Genomic DNA, 24,834 nt, shown 5'->3' on the forward strand with positions numbered 1-24,834 from the left:
GCGGATTTCTCAATAGGAACTGCGTCCGGCGGAGTTCCAGCGGAAAGATTTGAAACATGTTCCAAATCTAAAGTCCGTCCGATTTTCGACCGAAAAAGTCCACTGCAGGTCCGATGAAGCCCACACACAGTCCGATTGTCCCACGGATTCGTTCTGTCGGACCAGTCTGGTCGAAAAGTCCGCCCGTGTGTACACGGCATAACAGTGCATTGTGGTAATGCATGGGAGTGATCTTTGCTATGAAATGCTTTATCTATGAACCCATCCCAACAAACATTTCTGGAGACATGAAACATAAGGATAAGGCAGTTACTTGACAAGCCGAACCTGATAAACTTGTTAGGCAACATGCAGATGGGATTGTACAACCCCACAAACAACCCCCCTAATTCCATTCACACAATATCCATCTGCTCACTCAGGATAATAAAAAAAGTCAGGAAACTGAAGTGTGGAAAATGATGGTCATGGTCTCTTCATTTGGGTTTAAAACAGGATACAATACCCTTTAACCTTTGTTTTACTAGACATTTACCATTAAACTGCTGACCTCATTTGCTCCCCCTTTTGCTGCAGCTGCCAGGGTGTTACGGTTGGGATGCTTTACTTCACGGCTGCAGCAAGAATTATTCCGCCTTTGGCACTCAGGGGTGGTACCACCTGCCAAGCACAACCCATTCAGGTGAATAGAACTGCACTGCAATCATCCCGTAACCATGTACAACGCACGCGATTGTCCAGTATTTAGGGGATTAAAGCAGATGGTGAGGAGGTGATACAGCGCCTCTTTACTGCCTGTCTAAATAGCAATCCGAACATGGATCACTCTTCAGAGAGAAAAGCAGGTGAAAACCAGCCCTTATTGACAAGGAATGCATTTGTGTTTGCGTGGGGTAGGGTGCAGCTGGTGCAGTATCTCACAAGCGATAATCTCTTAAAGAGATCTATCCATGGTTTCCCTATAACTATGGCAACAAACAGTTAGCAATCAACTGCACTCAACAAAAGAGGACCAAGCAGCACTGGGTGACACAGCTGCTGGGCATAGAGTTAGAAGTCAGCAGCTACAATTACTGTAGCTGCTGACTTTTACTATTAGGGCACTTACCTGTCCAGGAATCCTCACCCGAGACGAATCTTGAATCAGCTCTCAGGTGCTGGTGCCATCATCTCGGCTAAGGGAAACCAGCAGTGAAGCCTTGCAGCTTCACAGCCGGTTCCCTACTGCACATGTGCAAATCGCGCTGCGCTCTGTGAATGGGCCGCCTGCGCGGGGGGGGGGGGGGGGGACGACGACTTCCGGCTCACTTCGCCGCGGCGAAGTGATCCGGAACTGGGAGCGGGTACCTTTGAAAAACAAATGTGGCAGCAGAGGGGGGGGGGGGGGACACAGGACAAGCGGACTGGATCTTTTGGGTGGAGCTCCACTTAAAGCCCATGTTCTGTCTTGACCAGGCAGTGAGAGTTTCCAGCTGGAGTCCTAGTAGCCAATAAAGCGTATGTCAAGCTAAAGCCATTTTTTTCCTTTAGACCCCTTTCAAACTGAAGGCGTTTTTTCAGGAGTTTTAGCACCAGTGTGAAAGCCCGAGTGCTTTCACACTGGGGCAGTGCGCTTGTAGGACATTACAAAAAGTCCTGCAAGCAGCAGCTTTGGGGCGGTGTGGGAGAGCTGTATACAGCGCTCCTAAACCGCCCCTGCCCATTGGAATGCATGGGCAGTGCTTCCAAAGCGACTGAAAAGCAATTCAGAAGCGCCGAAACACGGGCGGTTTTAACCCTCTCTTCGGCCGCTAGCGGGGGTTAAAAGCAAAATGAGTGGAATAACTGCGCTACGGTGAAATACATAAACAATAACAATTAAAGCCACGATTCATCTATGTAACACAAACACAGTGAAATTAAATGAGAAAAAATGGGGGTTGAATCGCGCTAAAACAGATTGGTGATCATACACATCATCACCAAACCAAATATTTAGAACTAAGTGAAGAGTTCCCCTTTAGTGTATACATAATATACAAAACACATGTCAAATAATTAATCAATCCAAAAATAAAATGTTCAAAGTGATAATAAAAAGTCCATGTATAAAAAATAAATAAATCACACAAGTGATATAAAAGTATCTTAAAAAAGTTCCAAAAAAACAAATTCTTGCTGTGAGAAGAAAAGAGCGTGCTTGCTCCACCACCATGAAATCAGACTGGCTGCTTACCAGAAACTCATGATCCCCCGTTACAGAGGATCAGAGAAGGCTGTTTGTTAATACTGCTTCGGACCACGACCAATGGATCAGAGACAATATACCAAGATGGGACATCAAAGACTGCAGGGTCAGGCTAAAGATGATCACACTGACAGGTACTCAGACATCAGCCCACAGCATTGCAGATAGTCATAGAAGGAAAAAAGGCTCCATATAGTGTAAAATCATTGACTTTATTGGATAAGTAAAAGGTTAAACTCACATGTTAGTAGACAATAGTAGGCATGTAGTGTAGTCTGGAGCTCCGTCCGGAAGCTCACAGACAGCCTGTCCTACTGGAAATAACAGCAGCAATGGGAGGTGACGAGAACACGGGGGTTAAAAGTGCCCTGCTAGCGGATGAAAAGCGGCGCTAAAATGACAGTAAAGCGCCGCTTTACCGCTAACGGGGCGCGGCCCCAGTGTGAAAGGGGTCTTAGTTTTATATGTAGGAAGGATTAAAGCCCCTGTCTGGTTTTTATCACTATCCGGTACTCTGTTAGAGAGATTTATTGTCCTGTCCTGATGATGCTTTACCAGACAATAAGGCTACTTTCACACTGGGGCGTCGGCGGTAAAGCGCTGCTATTTTTAGCGGCGCTTTACTGTCATTTTTGTGGAGGTTTTCGGCCGCTAGCGGGGTGCTTTTAACCCCCGCTAGCAGCTTGAAAAAGGGTTACAACGACCTCCAAAGCACCACTAGAGCGGCGCTTTGCCGGCGGTTCGGCGGCACTGCCCATTCATTTCAATGGGCAGGGGCGCTTTAGGAGTGGTGTATACACCGCTCCAAAGGTGCTGCTTGCAGGAGTTTTGTTTAACGTCCTGCCAGCGCATCGCCTCAGTAGGAAAGCACTTGGTCTTCCACACTGAGACTGCAGGGGAGGCGTTTTTCAGGTGCTTTACAGGTGCTATTTTTAGCCCAAAAACGCCTGAAAAACGCCCCAGTGTGAAAGGGGTCTTAGTAAAGAAAAATCTGCAACATAGACACAGACAGAAATAAAGATCTGACAGGGGCTCTAGTCTTCCCACTCTCTACTGTACATAAATATGTGTTTTTATTTCTGTCTGTGTTGCTGGAAAACATTGTCAGCTGGACAGGAAGTGAGGGAAAAATGATGTTTATACACGAGGCAAGATTGCCGTGCCACTGAAAAGTGATCAGCGTGCAGATCGCTTTTCAGAGGTGTTTGACAGGTGGTGATATAAATATTGCAAAGAATAAATAAATAAATAATAAAACTGACAAAAAACATTGGTCTGTTTAAGGATAAGGATTATGTATTAGGTGAGAATGATGTCCGATTCTGCATGTGCACAGATGTGCCCTCCCCCGCCCCCAACTGCATTAGGCTTTCATTATTGAAAAGTAATGTACCAGAAGTCCTGGTTGTTCTGCAATGGAGCTCTATTCCAGTGTCCAAGGGGGTGCAGCATTTTGCATCTTTCTTTGTGCCAAACAAAAGTCAGAACAATGTACAGTACATAATAAAAAAAATACAGGCCATACTCTGGAGCTTTGCAGAACCATGGGATTCAAACAAAAGGGTCATCACTACTAAAAGATAGCATGAGGTTTTCCAGTAGGTTTAATTTCTTATCTATTTGGATCTCTACAAATAGCTGCTAAGTATTTATTTGGATTGCATGTAAATAATGCTTATCAGAGTCCTCCTCCCCATATAATAATATTTTATGTCACTTGGAAAAACTGGAATTGTATAAACAGAAGATCATCTTATGTAACATAATCCTTTAATGGAGGTACAGCTTTCAGCAATAGGGTTGCCAATTTATCTTCATGCCAAACCCGAACACTTTAGCAGCGCACAGCAATTTTTTGTTCTTTTTTTTAATATACTCTACAGCAGTGGTCTCCAACCCGAGGCCCGGGGGCCAGATGTGGCCCCTTTCTTGCCTTTATCCAGCCCTTGGAGCACTATTCCTTCCACTGATATGAGACACTATTCTGCCAACTGACACCAACAATGGGGCACCATTTCTCCCACTGACACCAACACAATACAATCCCTGCCAATGATACCAACGAAGGGGCACTATTCCTCCTCCTAATACCAATTGTGGTGATGTTTACTCCCACTGATGGCAGGAAAATGTCCACTCCTGCCACAGTCCGCTCCCCATAAAGTCTGAAGGACAATAAACCGGCCCTTTTTTTTTTAGAAAGTTTGGAGACCTCTGCTCTATAGGATAACAGACCTGGGACACCTTTGGGCGCTCCAAAGAGAATAGTAATGCAGCGTGTATAGTTCCCCCTCTCCCTCCTGTCACGGTCTGTTCCGAAATACATTCATGTCTGAAAAAATGTGTCCGGGTTTCTGGGGGGGGGGGGGGACTGAAACCCAGGCACAGGATTCAAAACCCGGTCTGTCCGGGTGAATCCCGGACAGGTGGCAACCCTATTTAGCAACCCTACTTCAATTTCATGTTACATAACAATAATTTCATGGAATGGGTCTCTATTAAAAACTACACCCATAATAATCATACTGCAGGGAGGGATATCAGTTCATCACAAGACTTATTTTATGCATGCCGTAACCAGTAGGGTTCAATGAGGTTAATATGACAAGTATTAACTATGTTGAAATGTTTCTTCATGTCTTGTTAAAGTTCTCAGATCGTTTTTATACATAATCCTTTAGGTTAGGTTCCCCGTTTGTGCACTGCAGGAATGCGCATAAAAACAAGCGTCCTTCTTCCAGGTGCGCGGCAGTGCCATTAATTCTTAATGGCACTTCAACACGCCTGGCTAACACGAGCATGAAATCACACCAATGTACCATACATGTTGGTGCGGTGCGCTTTTAAAGCAGTGTTCTGCTTCCCCCCCCCCCCCCCTATAAAAATTGCTGCTGACTTTTAGCCCGGGTTCACACCTATGCGAATTAGATGTGCGTTTCTCCACATCTAATTCGCATAGTAGGAGAATGTGACTGGCTCCCTATGGAGCAGGTTCACATATCTCCGGGGCAGCTGCGGAGCGCACTGCACAAAAATGCTGTGCGTCTTTGGCTCCGTTTCAGGGCCGAATTCAGGCATAGAATCGGCCCTGATTCGTCCCTGAAACGGGGAACAGGGACGCACAGCGCTCCTGTGCGATCCGCAGCCCGGTATAGTGTGAACCCGGGCTTAATATTAGGACACTTACCTGTCCTGGAATCCAGCGATGTCGGCACAGCAGCTGATGTTTCCTTCCGCTGTCGGGTGCTCCCGTCGCCATTGCCGGTTAGGGAACCCAGCTGTGAAGCCTTGCAGCTTCACGGCCGGGTCCCTGCTGCGCATGCTCTCTTACTGACCCGGCAGCAGGGGAAGGAGAAGGGGGCCGAACTTTTGACGTACCTTGCCACGGCGAAGTCCGACGGAAGTGGGGACAGGGTACCTGTCAAAAACGGGTACTCACTCCCCCCCCCCTGAAAGGTGCTAAATGACAGGTAAGCGGAAGTTTCATTTTGGGGTGAAACTTCGCTTTAAAGCAAAGGGTCATGCACTTCATTTGTGACACTTTCACATGTAGGGCAATCCAAATAAGTGGACTGCTCTAAACTTGGTGTGCAAAAATGCACAAAAAGGCATGTGCATCTGCATAGGTGTGAACGGATGTATTGGGAATATGTTGTGACAGCGACCCTTCGGTCACATTGAATGTGGCTTTGAAATCATGTGACTTCATCTGAAATCGCACAATTTCAAAGCTGCATGTCAGTACGACTTCAGGTGCAACTTTGAAGACATCTGTGCAGCACAATGCACAAATGTCTATGCAAATTGCACCCGAAATCACCAAAAGTTGTGCAGGATTTTTCAAATCAATGCGCCACCGCAAAGTCGTTCGTGGATTTAAACGGTGCCACCGCTGACAATAGGGTGTGACTTGTCATGTGATTTGACCTGTCAAATCGCATGTCAAGTCGATTCAATGTGAACGAGGGCTGAATGCTACAGATCTAATTCTTTTACTGTATTACTGGAACCAATATAACTTTTTTTAATTATTACAACTTTCCACAGCACCCTCTGAGCTCTCATCAAAAATTGACTTTCTAAAATGGGAATTTTGTGTGCGGTGCAATGAGTATGGTACAATGTGTGCGGTGCAATGAGTATGGTACAATGTGTGCGGTGCAATGTGTGCGGTGCAATGTGTGCGGAGCAATGTGTGTGGTACAATGTATGTGGTGCAATGTGTACGGAGCAATGTGTACGGTACAATGTGTGCGATGCAATGTATGTGGTGCAATGTGTACGGAGCAATGTGTGCGGTGCAATGTGTGTGGTACAATGTGTGCGGTACAATGTGTGCGGTGGAATGTGTGCAGTGCAATGTGTACGATGCAATGTATACGGAGCAGTGTGTACGGTACAATGTGTGTGGTGCAATGTGTGTGGTGCAATGTGTGTGGTACAATGTGTGTGGTGCAATGTGTGTGGTGCAATGTGTGCGGTGCAATGTGTGCGGTGGAATGTGTGCAGTGCAATGTGTACGATGCAATGTATGTGGTGCAATGTTTACGGAGCAGTGTGTACGGTACAATGTGTGTGGTGCAATGTGTGTGGTGCAATGTGTGCGGTGCAATGTGTCCGGTGCAATGTGTGTGGTGTATATACAAAACAATTCTGCGCTGCCGTAACAACAAAAAGCAGCTAACACAACCAACAAAGTAAAACAGAAAAAACACACAATAAGTGTAGCGCTAGTAAAAAATGAGTAAACGTCCAATATGGAAAACGTCAAAATCACAGTTCCAAGTATAAATACTGCAGAGGGACCATCAATATATGTATGAAGGGAAAAAGTCTTTAGAAAAACGTTCCAACCAAAGCTGTATATAATCTTGAAATAAAAAACAGACACACCTCCACCAATTGTAAGAAGGCTTACCAGATGGAGTGGACCCAATGGGGCATATGCCGGACTGGGTCGGATGCACTTAGGTGATGGGTGGCTGGAAGTGGCACGGGAAGGCGATGTTGGTGGATGGACCTACGGGTTACTCTGTCACTTTAGGCAATGCAGGAATCCAGAGAGATGTGTGGATCAGAACGCACGTTGTAGTTACGCTCAAATTAAATGTTGAAGAAGGCAGGTAGAAGATGGAAGGAAAGAAAAGGCCATATAGTGTAAATCCGTTTAAGAAATTTATTAAATAAAAAGGATATACACTCACTTGTAAAATGAAAAAAACAGCGCTGAAGATAAAATGTGGCGACAGTAGGGTCCTACCCATGGGTAGGATTTTGACGTTTTCCATATTGGACGTTTACTCATTTTTTACAATGTGTGTGGTGCAATGTGTACGGAGCAATGTGTCCGGTGCAATGTGTACGATGCAATGTATGTGGTGCAATGTGTACGGTACAATGTGTACGATGCAATGTGTACGGTGCAATGTGTCTGGTGCAGTGTGTACGATGCAATGTATGTGGTGCAATGTGTACGGTACAATGTGTACGGTACAATGTGTATGATGCAATGTGTCCGGTGCAATGTGTCCGGTGCAGTGTGTACGATGCAATGTATGTGGTGCAATGTGTACGGTACAATGTGTACGATGCAATGTGTGCGGTGCAATGTGTACAGAGCAATGTGTGTGGTGCAATGTGTCCGGTACAATGTGTACGGTGCAATGTGTCCGGTGCACACAAGCTCCACTGTACTCTGACACATTGCCCATATGGAGGAATATTGTTTTTCCAATGACAGCTCTTTGTCTTAGTGACTGTGCTCGTCACTGCCTGCTGCCTGAAATCTGACACGTCATCCATTCCTGAGTGACCCATGGTAGGCTGGTCACACACTCTACAATTTTTTTGTTGTATAATTTTCCTTTAGATTTTTCTAAAACCATATAATATGAGGTCAAACCTAAACACCTTCAATTTGTATGCAATCAGGCAGACCCTCATACTACATAATTGAAGGTAAATCTAAAGGAAATTGAACAAGTAAATTGTACAATGTATGGCCAGTTATAGTCCCACACAGATTTGATGTCATCCGAGCTGGGGGAGGGGCAATGATGTCAGAAAGATCCCACGAGGAAGGAGATCTGTAGACTGAGACAGACTGACCTTGGAGGGAGGATTGTGCAGATTTAGAAAGACTGACCGCCATGATTGGCTGTCACATGATCGGAAAGTTTTCCATTAGCTGCCGGTAATTCATTTTTTATGGCTCAAATCGCACCACAGCCATACCAAATGGTGCAGGACCCCTCCTGTTCACACCCATGCGATCCGATTCTGACAATCGCACTGCCTTGTTCTGGAAGCTGTTGTTAATTTTACATTGACACGTGCAGCAAATCGCATGAACGAAGTCCGATTTCAATGCGTTGCTGGAAACGCACACGATTCACCGCGTTTCCAGAGAGTGAACCTGGGCTAAAGGAGGTGAATCTTCAGGGAAAAAAACAGGGATGTGGTGATTTCATTGTATGTCGGATTTCTGGACCACCGGCATTTTACAACAAAAAAATGTGTGAAGAAGACAATGAATGTGGTAGTACACCCCACATCCTGCTGCTGCAGATCAGCCATCAAGGCATGCTGGGACTTGTAGTTCCACATCAGTCACGTGTTACAGAAGAGCAGCACAGTGCGGCTGTGATCACAGATCAGTACAGGACCCCCACATATCCTCTGACTCCTCCCCCCCACAGGAAGGCCGGTCACATGACGGTGACGTCAGTAGAGGTCCTTGAGCCCAGCTGGTTGGGACTTCCGGCCTCTCCCCGGGGATAGAATCGTCCTATTTATTATTATTACAGGCGGCTGCGATGTGCGGGGGGTGTGTGCGGGAGGAGTACCCGGACCGGGTGAGTGTGATGGGGTGGAGGGAATTGGCATATCCTATAGTAGAAGTGTTTATAGGTGGGGAGGAAATGAGTCTATGACTGGTGTCCCTGCTGGGGAGATTTATCTCACTTCCTGTCCCAGGTGGCTCCTCTCCCCAGAACAGGAAGTCAGGGAAGATCCCTCCAGCAATACAAACGGAGGAACCTTCTCAGTGCTTCACAACTTCTCACACACAATACCATAGCTCCCAACTGTCCCTGATTTGGAGCAATGTCCCTCTGTCCCTCATTCCTCCTAATTTGTCCCACATTTTGGTCTGATCTATATAGTTGTATATAAAATGCACTTTTTATCTTTCAAAAAGTATTTCCCAGTGCCAAACCTTTCATCCAAATTCTAAATTGCTGCATTTGTACATTTTAAAAGCCAATATAAAGGAATATTAGTGGTGAAAAAAAACTTGTGGGTTTAATTAACATTTTTTTTCGGTTAGGTCCCCTTTAAGGGGCGTGGCAAGGGGTGTGTCCTATGCCTACATACATTTGCTAGTAGGTGTCCCTCATTCCCATCTCAAAATGTTGGGAGGTATGCAATAGGATTGGGTAGAATTTTATTTTAAAGTGCCCCTGTCATCCCCAAAGTGACTACTCAGCCTGGCAGATGGAGGTGATGTGCCATCTGATATTTCCAGGGGTGTCAGATATCGCCCCCCCCCCCCCCCGTGTGCTGTGGTTCCTTCTACAGGACAGAAGTGACATGGGGGTCAGTAGGAGGAACCACAGCACACAATGGGGGGCACTTTATGACACCCAGACATGTTTCATAGCATTGCCATCCACAGCTCATCATTTCCCTTGTCACCCGCTGGACAGGTTATGTATTCAGACATTTTTATTCAGGATGTGTTTTTTTTTTTATTTATATTTTTTTAGGATAGTGACAGTCACTTTTAGGACTTGTTTATACATGCCTCTCTCTTTGAAGAGGTGACCAGCAGTGGATTGCTTTTCATAGGGGGATTGACAGGCCGTGAGGAGGCAATATGTCACCTGCCCACAGCCTGATTTAACCCCTAAAAGCTTGCACTATCCTGCCATAAACACTTGCATTGTTCAATGGGTTGCATTTTGCTGGCGGCACTGCCCACCTAATGCGTCGGGAGGGGAGGGGGGATATTTTCAAAAGCATCATGGCTGCATGTGTACACCACTGTCTGCGCTGCCATAGTAACTTAAAGCGAAGCTCTGGCTCCCCCCCCAAAAAATGTAAAAGAAAAGTCAGCCGCTATAAATACCGCTGACTTTTAGGCCTCATACACACTGGCGTTAAAATAATGTTATAAAAACATCAGTAGCTTTGCAGTGAGTTTTCAGTGTTTTTTTTTATATAGCGTTTTTAGCGTTTATTAGCCTTTTTCCGTGTTAGCATTTTTTTTTTTTTTTTTCAATGGATCAAAAACGTTAAGGCCTCATGCACACTGGATGTTTTTTGACATTTTTTACAGCAGCTGTTTTTGGCTGTAGACATTTTTTTTTCTACAATCATTAAACTCTCCATCATGTTATCCTGTGTGTCCATGCACACATAGGCTGTTACCAGCAGTTTTGGGGAGTGGCGTTTTTGAGCAGTAAAAAAACCCCAAAACTAGTGGGTTCTGAGAGACGTTTTTCAGCTGTAAAAATGCTCTAACGCTGATAAACGTTGATAAAAGCTCAATACCGTCGCTCACCAGCGGTTTTTAACATTTTTGACCCATTGAAAAAAAGATCATTTTCTTTTTCTTCAAAAAAAAAACGCTAACGCGGAAAAACGCTAATAAATGCTATTGCAAAAAAATGGAAAAGCTCACTGCAAAGCTACTGACGTTTTTGTAACGTTATTTTAACGTCCAGTGTGCATGTGGCCTAAAAAACGATGGTGAGCGACATTTTTGAGCGTTTATCAACGTTTATCAGCGTTAGAGCATTTTTACAGCTGAAATAACATGATGGAGAGTTTAATGACTGTAGAAAAAAATGTTTACAGCCAAAAACAGCAGCTGTGAAAACGTCAAAAAAGTCCAGTGTGCATGAGGCCTTACTCTTAGGGCACTTACCTGTCCAGGCATTCAGCGGTGTTCTCACAATCGCCCATTCTTAAATGGGCTCTCGGGTGCTGGCACCGCCATCTCGGCTAAGGGAAACCAGCAGTGAAAGCCCTGTGGTTTTCCAGCTGGCTCCCTACTGCGCAAATCGCGCTGTAAGCTGTACGCTGTGAATGGGTCGGCCGCAGGGGAAGGGGGGGGGGGGTCTGGGGTAAACTTCTGGCTAACTTCGCCGCGGTGAACTCAGCCAGAAGTGGGAGCGGGTATCTGTCAAAAACTTTTGGGTGAAGCTCTGCTTTGAGGGGTGTGGTTTGGGGGGATAAAAATCATTATTACAGTGTAAACCTAGTCTAGACCTGAAATGTAATCTGCTTAGATTTTGTTTTTCTATTGTTCCCCTTTTAACTCTTTCATCAACATAAGTAAACCTCTCCTTTCATTACATACTGTATTTTAGACCCAGTGATGTCATCACTAGGTCTCTGTGCTTCTCTATGTAATGCATGTAGATACTGGGTGGTGTGAGGGTCCAGCAGGGTGCTGTACATAGTTTTCCTGCAAACATCACAACCCTGTCTCAGTACTCCTCTCTGGAGCCCCCGGGGCCCGATGGAAGCAGTGGGCTGGCTCTTGGGAGGAGATATGCAAATAACAAAAGGTCTTGGTGCGTGTTAGTCTGGAGGAGTGGGCGTTCCTAGGCAGGCTGAACACCCTAGTTAATGCCCACATGCGATGCTGAGCCTTTTTGATTGTAAGAACTGAGACCCAATGACTTAAAAGGGTAAAGGGGGGGGGGGGGTGACAGTAAGGCTCGGTTCACACATGGGCGGCACGACTTGCAGGTCGCCTCAGCGAGGCGACCTGCAAACGACTGCCGGGGCGACTTGCGAGACGACTTCTGCATAGAAGTCTATGCAAGTCGCCCCAAGTCGCCCCCAAAGTAATACAGGAACCTTTTTCTAAGTCGGAGCGACTTGCGTCGCTCCGATTAGAACGGTTCCATAGCACAGAACGGGAGGCGACTTGTCAGGCGACTAGGTCGCCTGACAAGTCGCCCCAGTGTGAACCGAGCCTTAGGCTAAGGAGTCAAGAGCTAGATAAAGCTGGACATCCTCCAAACAGGAAACAAGGCAGGCTCTGTCTGACTTGTTGCAGTTTTTAATTAGGGGTCGATCGATTATCGATGCGCACGATATTCACTTATTTTTAAGTATCAGTCACACAACTTATCGATGTTGCTTCAAGGGGTTGTACCGGGTGATGCATGCAGCTGTGGGCACCACCCTGTACCATTCTTTAGAGCGTACGGTCGGCTTTATTGTAATAACAACTAGGGCTGGGAAAAAAATCAAAATTTAAGAAAATCGATTTTTGTAGATTTTTTTTTTTTTTTTCACTGCGCCGGTCCCGAGGCGCTGCGGGCATGAGTTTTTTGGCGAGGCCGCGGCTTCGGCTTAGTCCACGGCTACAGCCGGACGCCGCGGACTAGGCCAAAGCCGCGGCCTCGCCTAAAAACTCATGCCCGCAGCGCCTCCGGACCGGGCCTGAAGAGCTGCGGGCAAGGAGTTTTTAGGTGAAGCCGTGGCTTCGGCCTAGTCCGCTAGGCCGGACGCCGCGGACTAGGCCGAAGCCGCGGCCTCGCCTAAAAACTCATGCCCGCAGCGCCTCCGGACCGGCGCGGACACCGTGCCGGGCCTGAAGAGCTGCGGGCAAGGAGTTTTTAGGTGAGGCCGCGGCTTCGGCCTAGTCCGCTAGGCCAGACGCCGCGGACTAGGCCGAAGCCGCGGCCTCGCCTAAAAGCTCATGCCCGCAGCGCCTCGGGACCGGCGCAGTTTCCAAAAGAAAAAAAAACTTGATTCGAATCGTGAATCGAGTTTTTTTTAAGGGAATCGAAGATTTTTTTTTTTTTTTTAAGAAAATCTCCCAGCCCTAATAACAACCGATGTGGCTCAGCAGCCGCTCAGTACAAGCAGGAGGAGGAGGAGGAGGGTACTCGAGCCACCAGCTGGCCAGAGACCCGAACAAAGCCCATGCTTTGTTCATCTCTGATCTAGTAACCCAGAAGCAATGTCATGACATCACTTCCGGATTACTAGCATCTTAAAAGCGCCCGTTTTAAAAAATAAAGTATTCAAAAACGCAGATCTTGACATTTTGAATATTTTCAAGTGCAGAGGAGGGGCTTGAGATCTTACAGGCCCCCGATCCCTCCATAAAGAGGACCTGTCATTGCTTATTACTGACACAAGAGATGTTTACATTCCTTGTGACAGCAATAAAAGTGATAACTTTTTTTTTTAAAGGACAGTGTAAAAATAAAAGTTTTAAATGTACAGAATATCGGCCTGAAAGGCAGACAAAAAAATTGGCATTGTATAGGCCCTGAAAAAACGATATCAGTCGATCCCTATTTTTAATGCACACTGTGAAACGCTCGTAGTGTGCAGTGAGATTGACGTAAGGAATTTCCATACAGGAGAGGAGCCTGTACAACTGTAACTAGAGATAAGGCTGGAGTGTAGCTTTAAGGATAATGCCAAATTGCACGTGCAGTCATCTGTTTTGGTGAGATGTAATGGTACTACATATAGTATATGATCTGTTTGTATTGTTAGGGTAACACCTGCTTGGAGACGGGATCATTTTTGGTGAACTACGTGAGCTGCGTGAAGTGCAATACGAGAGACTTTGTGCTCATCGCCAATAAAACAAACGATGAAGAGGATGGAGAAGAGATTATTACATTTGATCGTGAGTTCCTTTCCTTCCTAAATAGACTCCACAATGCATCGGTTCAGCAGGGAGGCCCGGGCGGCAGGAGGAATTGGATCATGGACAGGAGGGGGTGACCTGTGCGGCGGAGGGGGGAGGGGAAACTACAACATCCGATCCCCTGTATGGCACTCCCTGCAGCAGTTAAAAGCCGGCTTCATCTTTCAGATGCTGCAGGGGGGATACAGGGGATCTGTTCTAGAAAATTCCACCCACCGCATCAATGACTCCTCCCATAGATATTCTCCTTCCTCCTGCGGCCGGGTCCCCCTTGTGTGACCTTCCAGCAGCACTGACAGCTTCTTCTCTCTCCCTCCTACTGGCTGCTACAGGGTATAGGGTATTCCTTCAGGATGGAGAGCAGGTCAGGAAGGCTGTTTGGGGCCCCATGATTTCTAACAGCAGCCCTGCCCACCACTGCTCTACCCCAGTCCATTCGCAGAACACCTTGCAGTGGGGGAATTTACAAAAGCTGGAGTATGTGGAGCAGTGTGCATAGTAACCACCTTGCAGTGGGGGAATTTACAAAAGGTGGAGCAGTGTGCATAGTAACCAATTAGTTCCTATATTCAGCTTGTTCCGTTTAAGCTTTGAAAATGAGAGGTGGAATCTGATTGGGCGCCATGCACAGCTGCTCACGATTCTGTCTGCTCCAGTCTTAGTAAATTCCCTCAAGGTGCATGCATACTCAAATGCACATTTGTGCCCATTAGTTCTCATTCATAATAGTACATATATTTGTGGGTGGGCCAGTGATGAGTCGGTATTTAGTCTGTAGCAGGAACACACAGAGGGGTGGCTACCTCCCACTTACAGTGGGATCATGTATTGTAGAGCCTGTGTAGCCACCCTCATAAAGGAAGTCAACTGTCCATTCACAGGGCACCTGGGGGGGTTTACTAAAACTGGATCAGACTGAATCTAGAGCAGCTGTGCATATGTACCAATCAGCTTCTATCTTCAGCTTGTTCAGTTAAGCTTTGTAAATGAAATCTAGAGGCTGATTGGGTGCTTTGCACAGCTGCTCCAGATTCTGGCTGCTCCAGTCTTCGTAAATCCAGCCTCCCCTACACCCCTCTTGCATTCTGTAAACAGAATGTAAATGGATAAGGGGGCAGAGGTTAACAACAGGATCCTTCACTGTATGAGAACCACAGCTCTCATAGCCCCCATACCTGTAGCACCAAACTACATTGCAGCAGTCGGGGGTTGTTTGCTGGAACATGTTACTCTCCAAAAATTAAAGTTGTAATATGTATTTGTGTTGACTGTCCATATGAAAATGTGTTTGTTTTTCAGATGTGTGTAAAAACTGTCACCATGTGATTGCAAAGCACGAGTACACCTTCAGTGTGGTGGATGAATACCAGGTACAGTGTATTTTTTCAGTTGATTGTTACCCATTATGTATTTCCTGGTGCAGAGATTACATGGCACATTGAGCCAGCTACAATGCCTTGAAAAAGTATTCATACCCCTTGAAATTTTCCGCATTTTGTCATATTACAACCAAAAACGTAAATGTATTTTATTGGGATTTTATGTGATAGACCAACACAAAGTGACACATAATTGTGAAGTGGAAGGAAAATGACTGGTTTTCAAAATTTTTTTACAAATAAATATCTGAAAAGTGTGGTGTGCATTTGTATTCAGCCCCCTTTACTCTGATACCCCTAACTAAAATCTAGTGGAACCAATTGCCTTCAGACATCACCTAATTAGTAAAGCATCATGGCTGCACCTGTCCACCTGTGTGTGTGATTTAATCTCAGTATAAATACAGCTGTTCTGTGAAGCCCTCAGATGTTTGTTAGAGAACCTTAGTGAAAAAACAGCATCATGGAGGCCAAGGAACACAACAGACAGGTCAGGTAAAAGTTGTGGAGAAGTTTAAAGCAGGTTTAGGTTATAAAAAAAATATCCCAAGCTTTGAACCTCCCATGGAGCACTGTTCAATCCATCATCTGAAAATGGAAAGAGTATGGTACAACTGCAAACCTACCAAGACATGGCCGTCCACCTAAACTGACAGGCTGGGCAAGGAGAAAGTTAGAGAAGCAGCCAGGTGGGATCCACAGCTCAGGTGGGAGAATCTGTCCACAGAACAACTATTAGTTGTGCACTCCACAAATCTGGCCTTTGTGGTAAGAAGAAAGCCATTGTTGAAAGAAAGCCATAAGAAGTCCCATTTCCAAGAAGCCATGTGGGAGACACAGCAAACATGTGGAAGAAGGTGTTCTGGTCAGATAAGACCAAAATTGAACTTTTTGGCCTAAAAGCAAAATACTATGTGTGGCGGCAAACTAACACTGCACATCACCCTGAACACACCATCTCCACCGTGAAACATGGTGGTGGCAGCATCAAGTTGTGGGGATGCTTTTCTTCAGAAGGGACAGGGAAGCTGGTCAAAGTTGATGAAAAGATGGATGGAGCCAAATGCAGGGCAATCTTAGAAGAAATCCTGTTAGAGTCTGCAAAAGACTTCAGACTGGGACAGAGGTTCACTTTCCAGCAGGACAATGACCCTAAACATACAGCCAGAGCTACAATGGAATGGTTTAGATCAAAGCATATTCATGTTTTTGAATGGCCCAGTCAAAGTCCAGACCTAAATCCAATTGAGAATCTGTGGCAAGACTTGAAAATTGCTGTTCAGGCGCTCTCCATCCAATCTGACAGAGCTTGAGATATTTTGCAAAGAAGAATGGGCAAAAATGTCACTCTCTAGATGTGCAAAGCTGGTAGATAGAAACATACCCAAAAAGATTTGCAGCTGTAATTGCAGTGGTGGTTCTACAAAGTACCGTATGTATCGGCGTATAACACGCGCCGACGTATAACACGCACCTCAAGTTTAGGAGGGAATTTTAAGGAAAAAAACTTACATTTAAATGCCCATCAATGCAGCCTCATCAGTGTCCATCTGTAGCCTTGTCCCCCATTGCAGCCTTGTCAGTGTCCATCTGTAATCTTGTCCCCCATGGCAGCCTTGTCAGTGTCCATCTGTAATCTTGTCCCCCATGGCAGCCTTGTCAGTGTCCATCTGTAATCTTGTCCCCCATGGCAGCCTTGTCAGTGTCCATCTGTAATCTTGTCCCCCATGGCAGCCTTGTCAGTGTCCATCTGTAATCTTGTCCCCCATGGCAGCCTTGTCAGTGTCCATCTGTAATCTTGTCCCCCATGGCAGCCTTGTCAGTGTCCATCTGTAGCCTTGTCCCCCATTGCAGCCTTGTCAGTGTCCATCTGTAATCTTGTCCCCCATTGCAGCCTTGTCAGTGTCCATCTGTAATCTTGTCCCCCATGGCAGCCTTGTCAGTGTCCATCTGTAATCTTGTCCCCCATGGCAGCCTTGTCAGTGTCCATCTGTAATCTTGTCCCCCATGGCAGCCTTGTCAGTGTCCATCTGTAGCCTTGCCCTTCGTTTGCATAAATCTGTCGTTTGAAAATGGCGCCGCCTTTCACGGCGGCTCTCGGCCATTCTCGGCGGCTTTCGGCCGCTCTCGGCAGCTTTTGGACTCACTCGGGACTGCGAAAGCCGCCGAGAATGGCTGAGAGCCGCCGAGAAAAGCCAAAAGCCGCCGAGAGCCGCCAATTTGATTCTAAGGGGAAAAAGTGCGTGTTATACGCCGATAAATTTGGTATTTACTCACAAGGGCTGAATACAAATGCACACCACACTTTTTTAGATATTTTTTTGTAAAAAGATTTGAAAACCATTTATCATTTTTCTTTCACTTCACAATTATGTGCCACTTGTATTGGTCTATCACATAAAATCCCAATAAAATACATTTACGTTTTTGGTTGTAATATGACAAAATGTGGAAAATGTCAAGGGGTATGAATACCTTTTCACGCACTGTATGTCAGTCTCTTTTCCCTGAAAGCGATTACAATCTGGTACCTGCCATGCTCTTACCAAATATACAAGCGTTATTCAGATACTGTCTCTATTAGAATTTGGAGCGTGGATCTGAAGCTGCAAAGCAAGACGCTAACCATTCAGCCACGGTAAAAACAAATCAAGCCTAATTTAGAAAGATAAGGAAATCATGGTGTCAGTGGATGTCTATATGGTGCAGCAGGGGCTGAGGAAGATGGGGGCTGGGTGTATCGGGAAGATGGTTTTCCCCTGAGATTACAGTGACAAGGGTGATTTCTGCTTTCAGGATACGAGCTACACCTGCGAGGTTATTCTGGGGTCTGATCATTTTCTGTCATCCAAATATCCATCTCTATGCCAAGTACTTTAGGTGTCTCCCAAAAGCCCTTATTCTAGCCTTTACATGGTGAGGCCTGGCATCAAAGAGAGATAAAAATTGAGGCAACCAAAGGCACATATTTCTCTATTGCTGTGTTGTGGGCAGCTGACACTTGTGGAGGAGGGGACAGGGTAATGATGATCTCTGGGCTCTGCAGGTTGGTTGCCATGGCTAATGAAGGACCCAGGGGGACATAAGGACAGATAGTACAGAGTAAAGTGGCAGCGTTCGATGCTACAGGCTAAAAATATATATACACTGTATTAACAAAAGTATTGGGACGCCTGCCTTTACATGCATATGAACTTTAATGGCATCCCAGTCTTACTCCGTAGGGTTAAATATTGAGTTGACCCACCCATTGCAGCTATATTAGCTTCAGCTCTTCTGGGAAGGCTGTCCACAAGGATTAGGAGTATGTATATGGGAATGTTTGACCATTCTTCCAGAAGCACATTTGTGAGGTCAAGCACTGATGTGGATGAGAAGGCCTGACTCGCAGTCTGGAACAGGAAGGGACCATCCCCCAAACTGTTCCCACAAAGTTGGGAGCGTGAAATTGTCTAAAATGTCTTGGTATGCTGACGCCTTAAGAGTTCCCTTCACTGGAACTAAGGGGCCAAGCCCAACCCCTAGAAAACAACCCCACACCATAATACCCCCCTCCCCCTCCACCTAATGATTTGGACCAGTGCACAAAGCAAGGTCCATAAGGATGAACGATTTTGTGGTGGAGGAACTTGACTGGCCTGCACAGAGTCCTGACCTCAACCCGATAGAACACCCTTGGGATGAATTAGAGGGGAAACTGCGAACCAGGCCTTCTCGTCCAACATTGGTGCCTAACATCACAAAAGTGCTTCTGGAAGAATGGCTAAACATTCCCATAGACACACTCCTAAACCTTGTGAACAGCCTTCCCAGAAGAGGTGAAGCTGTTACAGCTGCAAAGTGTGTGTATATTATTTATATATTTTACACACACATATATATATTTATGTATTACACATACATATATAATACAGTGGGGATGGAAAGTATTCAGACCCCCTTAAATTTTTCTCTCTTTGTTATATTGCAGCCATTTGCTAAAATCATTTAAGTTCATTTTTTTTCCTCATTAATGTACACACAGCAGCCCATATTGACAGAAAAACACAGAATTGTTGACATTTTTGCAGATTTATTAAAAACGAAAAACTGAAATATCACATGGTCCTAAGTATTCAGACCCTTTGCTGTGACACTCATATATTTAACTCTGGTGCTGTCCATTTATTCTTCAGCTGTGTTTGATTATACTGATTGGACTTGATTAGGAAAGCCACACACCTGTCTATATAAGACCTTACAGCTCACAGTGCATGTCAGAGCAAATGAGAATCATGAGGTCAAAGGAACTGCCTGAGAAGCTCAGAGACAGAATTGTGGCAAGGCACAGAAGGACTCCAAGATGGTGAGAAATAAGATTCTCTGGTCTGATGAGACCAAGATAGAACTTTTTGGCCTTAATTCTAAGCGGTATGTGTGGAGAAAACCTGGCACTGCTCATCACCTGTCCAATACAGTCCCAACAGTGAAGCATGGTGGTGGCAGCATAATGCTGTGGGGGTGTTTTTCAGCTGCAGGGACAGGACGACTGGTTGCAATCGAGGGAAAGATGAAAGCGGCCAAGTACAGGGATATCCTGGACGAAAACCTTCTCCAGAGTGCTCAGGACCTCAGACTGGGCCGAAGGTTTACCTTCCAACAAGACAATGACCCTAAGCACACAGCTAAAATAACGAAGGAGTGACTTCACAACAACTCTGTGACTGTTCTTGAATGACCCAGCCAGAGCCCTGACTTAAACCCAATTGAGCATCTCTGGAGAGACCTAAAAATGGCTGTCCACCAACGTTTACCATCCAACCTGACAGAACTGGAGAGGATCTGTAAAGAGGAATGGCAGAGGACCCCCAAATCCAGGTGTGAAAAACTTGTTGCATCTTTCCCAAAAAGACTCATGGCTGTATTAGATCAAAAGGGTGCTTCTACTAAATACTGAGCAAAGGGTCTGAATACTTAGGACCATGTGATATTTCATTTTTTTTCTTTTTTAATAAATCTGCAAAAATGTCAACAATTCTGTGTTTTTCTGTCAATATGGGGTGCTGTGTACATTAATGAGGAAAAAAATGAACTTAAATGATTTTAGCAAATGGCTGCAATATAACAAAGAGTAAAAAATTTAAGGGGATCTGAATACTTTCTGTCCCCACTGTGTGTGTGTGTGTGTGTGTGTGTGTGTGTGTGTGTGTGTGTGTGTGTGTGTATGTATAATATATATTGTAATGCCTTTCTTCTGCTGACTCCACCATGCAGCCCATCTTTCTTCAAGTGCCTCCTTATTGTGCATCTTGAAACACATGTTTTCAGAGAGCCAGCAAGGTGACACTGGACTGGAAAGGGTGAGGTGACATTCCCCTGTCAGATTACACACATTTGTTAGACACCCACACTGCTCAAGATTAAAAATGTAATTTTGGGTAGAGTAATACTTTATACCACTGGCACAAATTAGCTGTAGTATGGTTTTTATTATGCTGTAAACTTTTTGTGCTAAGTGTGGATTCTAGAAACCTGTTGTATATACAGTTTTTTGTTTATAAGTTTACATACCCTGGCAGAATTTGATTTATTGGCCATTTTTCAGAGAATATGAATGATAACACAAAAACTTTTTCCTTCACTCATGGTTAGTGTTTGGCTGAATCCATTTATTATCATATAGTTACATAGTAGGTGAGGTTGAAAAAAGACACAAGTCCATCAAGTCCAACCTATGTGTGTGATTATGTGTCAGTATTACATTGTATATCCCTGTATGTTGCGGTCATTCAGGTGATTATCTAATAGTTTCTTGAAGCTATCAATGCTCCCCACTGAGACCACCGCCTGTGGAAGGGAATTCCACATCCTTGCCGCTCTTACAGTAAAGAACCCTCTACGTAGTTTAAGGTTAAACCTCTTTTCTTCTAATTGTAATGAGTGGCCACGAGTCCTATTAAACTCTCTTCTGCGAAAAAGTTTTATCCCTATTGTGGGGTCACCAGTACAGTATTTGTAAATTGAAATCATATCCCCTCTCAAGCGTCTCTTCTCCAGAGAGAATAAGTTCAGTGCTCGCAACCTTTCCTCATAACTAAGATCCTCCAGACCCTTTATTAGCTTTGTTGCCCTTCTTTGTACTCGCTCCATTTCCAGTACATCCCTCCTGAGGACTGGTGCCCAGAACTGGACAGCATACTCCAGGTGCGGCCGGACCAGAGTCATGTAGAGCGGGAGAATTATCGTTTTATCTCTGGAGTTGATCCCCCTTTTAATGCATGCCAATATTCTGTTTGCTTTATTAGCAGCAGCTTGGCATTGCATGCCACTGCTGAGCCTATCATCTACTAGGACCCCCAGGTCCTTTTCCATCCTAGATTCCCCCAGAGGTTCTCCCCCCAGTGTATAGATTACATTCATATTTTTGCCACCCAAATGCATTATTTTGCATTTTTCTACATTGAACCTCATTTGCCATGTAGTCGCCCACCCCATTAATTTGTTCAGGTCTTTTTGCAAGATTTCCACATCCTGCGGAGAAGTTATTGCCCTGCTTAGCTTAGTATCGTCTGCAAATACAGAGATTGAACTGTTTATCCCATCCTCCAGGTCGTTTATGAACAATTTAAATAGGATTGGTCCCAGCACAGAACCCTGGGGAACCCCACTACCCACCCCTGACCATTCTGAGTACTCCCCATTTATCACCACCCTCTGAACTCACCCTTGAAGCCAGTTTTCAATCCATGTACTCACCCTATGGTCCATGCCAATGCACCTTATTTTGTACAGTAAACGTTTATGGGGAACTGTGTCAGATGCTTTTGCAAAATCCAGATACACCACATCTACGGGCCTTCCTTTATCTAGATGGCAACTCACCTCCTCATAGAAGGTTAATAGATTGGTTTGGCAAGAACGATTCTTCATGAATCCATGCTGATTACTGCTAATGATATCATTCTTATTACTAAAATCTTGTATATAGTCCCTTATCATCCCCTCCAAGAGTTTACATACTATTGATGTTAGGCTAACTGGTCTGTAATTCCCAGGGATGTTTTTTGGGCCCTTTTTAAATATTGGTGCTACATTGGCTTTTCTCCAATCAGCTGGTACCATTCCAGTCAATAGACTGTCTGTAAAAATTAGGAACAACGGTCTGGCAATCACCTGACTGAGTTCCCTAAGTACCCTAGGATGCAAGCCATCTGGTCCCGGTGATTTATTAATGTTAAGTTTCTCAAGTCTAGTTTTAATTCCGTCCTCTGTTAACCATGTAGGTGCTTCCTGTGTTGTGTCATGAGGATAAACACTGCAGTTTTGGTTACTGAAGCCCCCTGATTCACTCGTGAAGACTGAGGAGAAGAATAAATTCAATACCTTCGCCATCTCCCCATTCTTTGTAACCAGATGTCCTTCCTCATTCTTTATGGGGCCAATATGGTCTGTCCTCCCTTTTTTACTGTTTACATATCAATCAACTGTGTTTACTCTTTTTAAATCATAATGGCAATAGAAACTACCCAAATGACCCTGATCAAAAGTTTACATACCCTGGTGATTTTGGCCTGATAACTTGCACACAAGTTGACACAAAGGGGTTTGAATGGCTATTAAAGGTAACCATCCTCACCTGTGATCTGTTCGTAATTAGTGTGTGTGTGTGTATAAACGGTCAATGTGTTTCTGCAATCCTGACAGACCCCCTTGCATCTTTCATCCAGTGCTGCACTGACGTTTCTGGATTCTGAGTCATGGGGAAAGCAAAAGAATTGTCAAAGGATCTGCAGGAAAAGGTAGTTGAACTATATAAAACAGGAAAGGGATATAAAAAGATATCCAAGGAATTGAGAATGCCAATCAGCAGTGTTCAAACTCTAATCAAGAAGTGGAAAATGAGGGGTTCTGTTGAAACCAAACCACGGTCAGGTAGACCAACTAAAATTTCATCCACAACTGCCAGGAAAATTGTTTGGCATGCAAAGAAAAACCCACCAATAACTTCAGGTGAAATACAGGACTCTCTGAAAACATGTGTTTCAAGATGCACAATAAGGAGGCACTTGAAGAAAGATGGGCTGCATGGTGGAGTTACCAGAAGAAAGGCATTACTACGCAAATGCCACAAAGTATCCCACCTACAATACGCCAAATGGCACAGAGACAAGCCTCAAACCTTCTGGCACAAAGTCATTTGGAGTGATGAGACCAAATTTTTTAGCTTTTTGGCCACAACCATAAACGCTTCATTTGGAGAGGAGTCAACAAGGCCTATGATGAAAGGTACACCATTCCTACTGTGAAACAGAGGTCTCGCAGTAGGATCGTTGATGTTTTGGGGATGTGTGAGCTACAAAAGTACATGAAATTTGGTCAAAATTGATGGCAAGGTGAATGCAGTATGTTATCAAAAAATACTGGAGGAACATTTTCATTCATCAGTCAGGAAGCTGCGCATGAGACGTACTTGGACATTCCAAAATGACAATGATCCAAAACACAAGGCCAAGTCGACCTGTCATTGGCTACAGCAGAATAAAGTGAAGATTCTGGAGTGGCCATCTCAGTCTCCTGATCTCAATAACATTGAGCCATTCTGGGGAGATCTCAAACGTACAGTTCAGGCCAGACAGCCCAAGAATTTACAGAAACTGGAGGCTTTTTGCCAAGAGGAGTGGGCAGCTTTACTGTCTGAGAAGATAAAGAGCCTCATCCACAAATACCACAAAAGACTTCAAGCTGTCATTGATGTTAAAGGGGCAATACACGGTATTAAGAACTGGGGTATGTAAACTTTTAATCAGGGACATTTGAGTAGTTTGTCGTTATGATTTAAAAAGAGTAAACACAGTTGATTGATAATGGCTTCAGCCAAACACTAACCATTAGTTAAAGAAAAGTTTTTTGTGTTATCCTTAATATTCTCTGAACAATAGCCAAGAAATCATAAATTCTGCCAGGGTATTTAAACTTATGAGCACAACTGTACCTGTTTGCTTCCAGAGTTTAAATGATATTTTGAATTTTCACACTGGTTGAAAACACTGGACACTAGTCTTTATGAAGCCTTAATACAGGTCCCTTGTTACATTCTGTTGTTATTCTATTAATATAGACTGCTTAAGTCCTAAAGAAGACTTTTACAAAACGTATTGGTTGTATTTTCTGATCTTAACCATTAAATGTTTCAAAAAGTCCTTTTAAGTGAGGCGAAATGATGTACCAGATGCTTCTTTGTACACAACCAGACATTGGGTAAAATCATGAATCTTGCTCGTGATCCCAGTAAAGTACTACCCGGCTTTTATGTACCTTGCTTCCATGACCTAAATCCATGTTGTTTTACTACACAAACGGGTCTTCAACAGATAAGGTGTCCTTAGTGGCAATTCCCTTTAATGTGTACCTGTGTGGAGTAATTGTATTGTATGTAATAGAAGTCTTTATTACTCTGGATAAGTAGGCACCTTCGTATTACTGCACACAACATCTAATTTACTGTACCCTTGAAATATAGGGTACAAGTACCATCCTGTTCCTGATCACTGTCCCTAGCC

General features: G+C 44.7%; 1 protein-coding gene and 1 long non-coding RNA gene across 2 annotated transcripts in view; one reads left to right on the forward strand and one right to left on the reverse strand.

Annotated features, from left to right (window-relative positions):
• The window catches only part of LOC141117804 (uncharacterized), a 23,715-nt gene extending 14,597 nt beyond the window's left edge, over positions 1-9,118 (reverse strand). Inside the window, exon 1 of the long non-coding RNA XR_012237214.1 lies at positions 8,336-9,118. This is a non-coding gene — a long non-coding RNA (uncharacterized lncRNA). The remainder of the gene's footprint in view (positions 1-8,335) is intronic.
• The window catches only part of CHURC1 (churchill domain containing 1), a 24,341-nt gene continuing 8,365 nt past the window's right edge, over positions 8,859-24,834 (forward strand). The window contains exons 1-3 of the mRNA XM_073610834.1: positions 8,859-9,081; positions 13,760-13,895; positions 15,216-15,286. Coding sequence (XP_073466935.1) covers positions 9,043-9,081; positions 13,760-13,895; positions 15,216-15,286 — 246 coding nt within the window. The 5' untranslated portion in view covers positions 8,859-9,042. The remainder of the gene's footprint in view (positions 9,082-13,759; positions 13,896-15,215; positions 15,287-24,834) is intronic.

The sequence above is a fragment of the Aquarana catesbeiana genome, linkage group LG13 (genome assembly GCF_042186555.1).
Source record: "Aquarana catesbeiana isolate 2022-GZ linkage group LG13, ASM4218655v1, whole genome shotgun sequence".
In the NCBI taxonomy this organism is placed as follows: domain Eukaryota; kingdom Metazoa; phylum Chordata; class Amphibia; order Anura; family Ranidae; genus Aquarana; species Aquarana catesbeiana.